Genomic DNA, 6,000 nt, shown 5'->3' with positions numbered 1-6,000 from the left:
GGCCGGGGCTCAGGCGCGGCTCTGCCGGGCGGGATGGAAGGATTAAAGCGAGCAGGGGCCGGCTCGTCCAGCGAGAGACACCGATCCTGGCCCTGGGGCTACATTCCATACATTCCTATGTTCTCGCAGTTCAATCTTTGAACCTTTTTTTTGTTTTTCTGTCCCTTTTTTTTTAGAAAAGTGCTTTGCTGGGTCCTGCGGGAGGGAGGGCTGCTCGTCTTCGGCTTTTCTCTCTCGAGGGACCGTTTCTCTCCCTTTGAACGCCTCTCCCCTGCTCGAGCAAGTGCTACTTTCACGTACAAGTTCAGGGTAAACACGTTTTTTTTTTCAAATGTAAAGCAGTTTCAACTGTTTAAAGCACAACCATAGGCAACCAGAGGGATGCAAGAAAAAAAAAATACCAAGCACTTTGCAAGAATTAAATAAAGCATGTAATAAATACGAATCATAAACTTCTGTACACAGGAGCAAGGGTTTGGGGTTTTTTCTTTTTTTTTTTTTTAATCATTTAATCAATATAAAAAAAAGTTTTTTCTGTTTTTTTTTGTTTTCAGTGCATCTTCTTCCTCTTAAAATGCTTAACCCTTTCCTTTCTGCATCTCTCAGGCCCAGAATTACGCACACCTAAATGGCAAAAAAGACAAAGGTCTAACAAACCCCCTTTCCAAAAAACTCTAAAAAAATATTCACAGCCTCAAACAGTTTTGTACATTTCAAGCAACAAAAGGTATAGAAAAAGGCACAAGTAACTGCATACATGTGGAGATAATACCAGACTGGGACAAAGAAAACCAGGACTTTTCCATGGGTTTGGTCATTCACTAGAGTGCTTCTTATCGGTGATTATACTAAAGGAAATAGTGTTGAAAATGTCTGTTGATTTTACAGAGGAAGCCTAAAGGTGGAACAGATGGAGGTTTAAATACTTCCCGCGTTTTCATCCACCTTTGTTTGAGTTTGACCTAAAGCTGCGTGCTCTGGGTGGGGGCTGCTCTTCCCGGAGGTGCCCCCTTGGTGCCCGGGCGGGGGCTCGGGGGGGCAGCCGGGGCTGCTGCCGCCGTCACACGGGGGGGCATCTGAGATGAAAGTGCAGGGTGACTCAACAGAAGTGCTCGAGCTGCCAGATTGCTTCTTGCCCGTTTTTTTGGGGGGTTCTTCCTCCCCGCTCGTCGGAGGCTTTGGACAGTGCTCCTGGGGTGTGCTGGGGCTGGCCGGGCCCGCCCGCTCCTCCGGGCTGGGCTCAGCCAGCGCTTGTACCCTGTGTTCCTCCTGCTCTGGCTGCTGCTGAAGCTCACTAGTCCTCATTTTCTCCTCCAAATAACCCCCGCTCAGCTCCGGGGACAGCGCGTACTTGGAAACCTTCGCAGCCGGGGACGCGGACGCCGCTGGGATTTGCGGCTCCTCATCCCCCTTGGGAGCCCGGCCAAACTCCGCCACGGCTCCGCTTCCAGAGGCGAAGTATCCGGCTTGTAGGGACACCACGGAGCTGGGCACCAGGCTGGGGTGGGAGCTGGGCCTGGCCTGGACCATCTGGATGCCCCCGATGGGGATCATGGGGTAGGGGGTCCTGGTGAGCTGCTGCGAGTGCAGCGGGAGGTGGCTGAAGACGTTCTCCTCCCCTCGGCCCGGGGCGTGGAGGTCGTGCGGTGCCTGCAGGGGCCGGGAGCAGACGGGCTGGGTGGGGCCAGGGGAGCGTGGTGGGCTTCGGGGCTCGATCTTCTGCGCCAGAGAGGGAAGAGAAAGAGCTGGATCAGTGCAGGGAACGAGTTACACCTTTAGCATCACTAACGCTCGCTACGAGGAGCAGGTTCAGCATTTGATTCTAATCAATCGACCACGGGAGATGTGGAGATCCAAACCTTTAAGGAAAGGAGCAACACAACCCACAGCGTTTGCCTTCTGGCTACAGATGTGCCGTGGTCTGCTGGGGCACAGATCCAGGGCTTTGGCTTAGGCTTGGATCGTTATAAAATCGGGAATGGTTTGGGTTGGAGGGGACCATTAAGGGTCATCTAGTCCAACCCTCCTGCCATGCAGGGACATCTTCCACTAGACCAGGTTGCTCCAAGCCCTGTCCAGCCTGATATGAATGTTCCAGGGATGGGTCACGTACTGCCTCTCTGGGCAACCTGTGCCAGGGCCTCCTCACTCTCCTGGTAAAAAATGTCTTCCTTGTATCTAGTCTGAATGTCCCCTCTTTCAGTTTAAAACCATCACCCCTCGTCCTGCTCTCAGAGCTGCCTCTGAAAGCCCGGCAGAGGAGGGCAGTGGTTGCTGCCATCAGAGCTGCTTTGGGGCCCTTTCAGCCCTTTTTCAGCCCTGGGTTCCTGAGAGCCCAGAATAATGTTATTTATTTTTTACTGTACTTTCTTACAGCAGGATTGCACCCTCCCAGCTGCTCATTGCAAGGATGCTTCAGACCGAGCGAGAGGCATCACTAACTCTGGTTTGACCAAAGCACACCCAGTGTGGTCCCACCACCACCCTCACGGGTGAGATTTGCTCTAGAAACCAAGGGTTAAGGCCCTACAATTTTACCTTTTCCTCTTTCTCTCTCGGTGCTTCCCATAGTTTCCTAATGTACATCATGGAGAGATATGGGGCTAAACAGAAAGGGATTAATTAGTGATGAGGTCATAACTAAACCCCTCCATAGGACTCCCAAGAAGGGGAAGCAACACAAACTGAAATCAACTTTCCACTGAGATGGGGTTAGTGACAAAATGTGAGGATCCACTTAATTTCTTTGTAGGATTATGGAGAACAATTTCCTGACCCTGTGAGCTGGATCTCTATGAAGAGGTGACAGAGGAAAGCAGCAAAAGAGGGTAGAAAGGAGACAAAGCAAGAGCCACCGAAGGTGGTGGGTACTTGGTCAGCCCAAACACTTGCTAAATGTCACTTATCCACAGGAAGTCTTGGCCAAATCACTGTAGGGATGCTGGGAACCCCCAAACAAATTATCTTAATGGTGCAACAGCCACCAGAAGGAGGAACTGCCTTCTGCAAGGGCCAGAGAGAAGAGAGATGGTTGTGGTGGGACTGGACAGAAAGCCTTACACTGAAACTAAGCTAAGATCATCTTCGAGCTCTGTTTAGAATCTGAGAAATCCCCCTCTGGTCTCTCTGTCTCTTGTAGCCTCACCAGGAATGTAATTTTGCAGTGAAAACTCTGCTGTTGTTGAGAAATGGGAATTTTTCCATTCAGGTCATTTTTGTTGCTTTGGAGACACACGAGCAAAGCAACAGCAGTGGCTCTGGGAGCATGAAAGGAGCAGGAACATGGAGTAAAAAGGTGTTTGAGAAGAAGCTGAAAGGTGAGAATGGGCAGAAAATCAGGGGCTTATTATCTCCTGCTGTGGATGTGGAAGCTTAGGGGAGTTGCTCCAAGTGGTGGTGATGGGCAGTTGTCCTGACAGAGATGCTTCAGAGCGAAAGGATGGGGGTTTCCAGAGCCCTGAGATTCCCCCAAGGAGTTAATTGACAGGAAAGGGAAATAGCATTAAAGGAAGCAAAGGTTTGGACCTAAAGGAAAGGACAGTCTCTGAGAAGGTGAGACAAAGACTGGTAGTGGGAAGCAGAAGGAAGGCAGCACCACGAGAACATCAGCATGGACGTGGAAGGAATGCACAGGGGGCAGCGTGGCTGCTCTGGAGAGGACCTGGGCCAGCATCTGCCATGGCAGGTTCTCCAGGGGCTGTGCAAAGGCCTCTCTCTTCCCAGTGCAGCCCCTAAGGGTGGAGTCTCTCCTCACACCAGTGTCACAGCAGAGCAACTCATGTTCACCGGCACAAATTACAGCAGAGCCAGGCACTCCAGAGGAATGGGAAACGTTCCACCACACCAGACATTAACCCACTGGAGCAGTGGGAGGAACGTGCCACTGCCCTTTACCCAGAGGGTTTGGGAGGTCCAGCAGAAACATTCAATAGTTTTCTGGGCCCAGTGGGAAACACTTCTCTGTGCTGAAGAGAGAAGCGAGACGGAATCAGAGATGTCCAAACAAACATTTCTCAGCAGTTCCTCTAGCAGAGGTCTAACACAGCCCAGGAGGCACCAAGGGCTGTTTCAGACCTGGTTCAGGTCACTGCCCAGTGAAGAACTGTCACAGCTTCACCCCGGCTGGGGAGATCTCAGAGATGGGTTTGGAATTCCCAGGAACAAAAAGGCTCTTAGTGACAATTGGTCATCAAGTGTTTGTCCTTGCTGCTTGTCTCAGCAGGACACAGGTTGGGGCAGGGGTGGAAATAACCCCTTGGAGAAGGGACAACTTTATTTCTCTTCAACTGAGAAGGGCAGGACCCTTCTCAGGGCAGGACCCAAATGGGTGCAAAGCCCATTGCTGCCCACTGTCCCTTTTCTGTGACATTGGTCACAGAGTCATCGTGCCCTTGGCATTCATCGTGCCCTTGGCATGACAACCTTCCTTAAAGGCCACAGCAGAGAACCTGCTGTGGGGTTTAGGAGGCAGGAGGGGACTGAACTTACCAGCTTGGACTCGTAGAGCTGTATGTTTTTGCCAAAGAACCTGTGAGGTAGAGGCATCGAAGATAATATCCCGTGCTGGGCTTGATATGAGCTTGGAACTTTGTCATCTGCTGCTGATTTGCTCGTGCCAGGCAAGTCCTCTTTCCCTGGGAATGGGTACCTGGGCGACTCCAGGGAGCCTGGAGACAAGACTTTCTTCAGGGATAAGTATCTGACGGATGACACGTCTCTGCTGGGTGAGGAGTGTCTCCCAGGGGAGACCTCTCCTTCTGGGGGGAGCTGTGCTCGCGGGGACAGCTCTCTCCTGGGGGACAGATGCCTGCTGGGTGACAGCTCAAGCCTTGGTGACACACATCTGAGAGGAGATGCCTCTCTCCTGGGAGAGACCCTCTGGCAAGGAGACAGCCCCCTCCCCGGGGACAGGCACCTCAGAGAGGACAGTTCTGCAGTGGGGGAGAACCTCTTGGGTGACGTTTCGTTTTTGGTTAACAAGTGCTTCCTCGCCATCATTGGTCTGCTGCCACCTCTGCCAGAGTCCTGGCTGGGAGACCACCTTCTCCTGGGGGAGGTGTCCTTGGAGGGTGACAGGTCCATGGCCAAGGACATCTGTGGCCTGGTGACGGACTCTCTTCCAGCAGAAGCCAATTGTTCAGTGGAGGTCAAAGCTGGTCTGTGGAGACTCAAGAAGCTGTGGCACACAGCAATGTCACTGCTGTCTGCTGACCACTTGGTTTCCAGCCCTGAGGACGAGGCCTGCTGGCCTTCACCTGCTTTTTGGGTGCTGGAAACGGCGTCTGGGGCTAAGGATGATGCTGTTTCGGTGCCTTCCTCTTGAGAAGATGGAGAGCCACCTGAAGAGTGCAGCAGGAGGGTGGTGTGTGTGCCTTCAGGCAACTTCAGAGGGGGCTCATCTTGGCTCTCCTCTTCCTCCTCATCCTCCTCATCCTCATTGTCATCATCATCGTCAGATTCCTCGAGGTCTGAAAACTGGTGTTCCTCAACTGGCTCGGATCCCTCCCGCCCCTCAGAGTCCTGGAATAGGTCTTCACTGGTTCCTGGGGGCGTGGAAAACACAAAACAGAGTGTCAAACACACACACAGGGGCTGTGCTAAACCTGCTCACGAGTTCTAAGGGCACAAGAAGAGAGAGGACCTGGCTCTTTTCTAGACCTGATCAGCCCTGTCCTCTGTGCCAACTCCACTCCCAATATTCCCAGTAGACCCCAGTGAATCCCACCACTGGGACCTCCTGCTCTACCCCAATTTCAATTCCAGCCATTGCTCTGTCAACATAAACAGAAAAAAGCCCTTAAGAGAGGATGGAAATGGCAGCACTGTCACCTTGAGTGGGGATTTTATGAGTATTTGTTGCAATGGTGTCTTCAAAAACATGTCAAAGTTCCCCTCCTCCACGTGCTGGGCCTGTTCCTGCCTGGGTTTCCTGACAGTTGAACATTAACAAGACAGGGCTTTTACTAAAAATCAAACAATAGGGTTGACAGACCCTCTGTG

At 52.0% G+C, this 6,000-nt stretch overlaps 1 protein-coding gene across 1 annotated transcript in view; it reads right to left on the bottom strand.

Annotated features, from left to right (window-relative positions):
- Positions 1 to 918: 918 nt before the first annotated feature.
- The window catches only part of HIVEP3 (human immunodeficiency virus type I enhancer binding protein 3), a 223,320-nt gene continuing 218,238 nt past the window's right edge, over positions 919 to 6,000 (bottom strand). Inside the window, exons 9-10 of the mRNA XM_017830515.1 lie at positions 4,489 to 5,543; positions 919 to 1,719 (exon numbers count right to left, since the gene is read on the bottom strand). Coding sequence (XP_017686004.1) covers positions 919 to 1,719; positions 4,489 to 5,543 — 1,856 coding nt within the window. The remainder of the gene's footprint in view (positions 1,720 to 4,488; positions 5,544 to 6,000) is intronic.

This window comes from Lepidothrix coronata, unplaced genomic scaffold, assembly GCF_001604755.1.
Source record: "Lepidothrix coronata isolate B3197 unplaced genomic scaffold, Lepidothrix_coronata-1.0 Scaffold180, whole genome shotgun sequence".
Taxonomy (NCBI): Eukaryota; Metazoa; Chordata; class Aves; order Passeriformes; family Pipridae; genus Lepidothrix; species Lepidothrix coronata.
The sequence above is the reverse complement of the archived record's forward strand: the minus strand, read 5'-3'. Positions and strand labels throughout refer to the sequence as shown.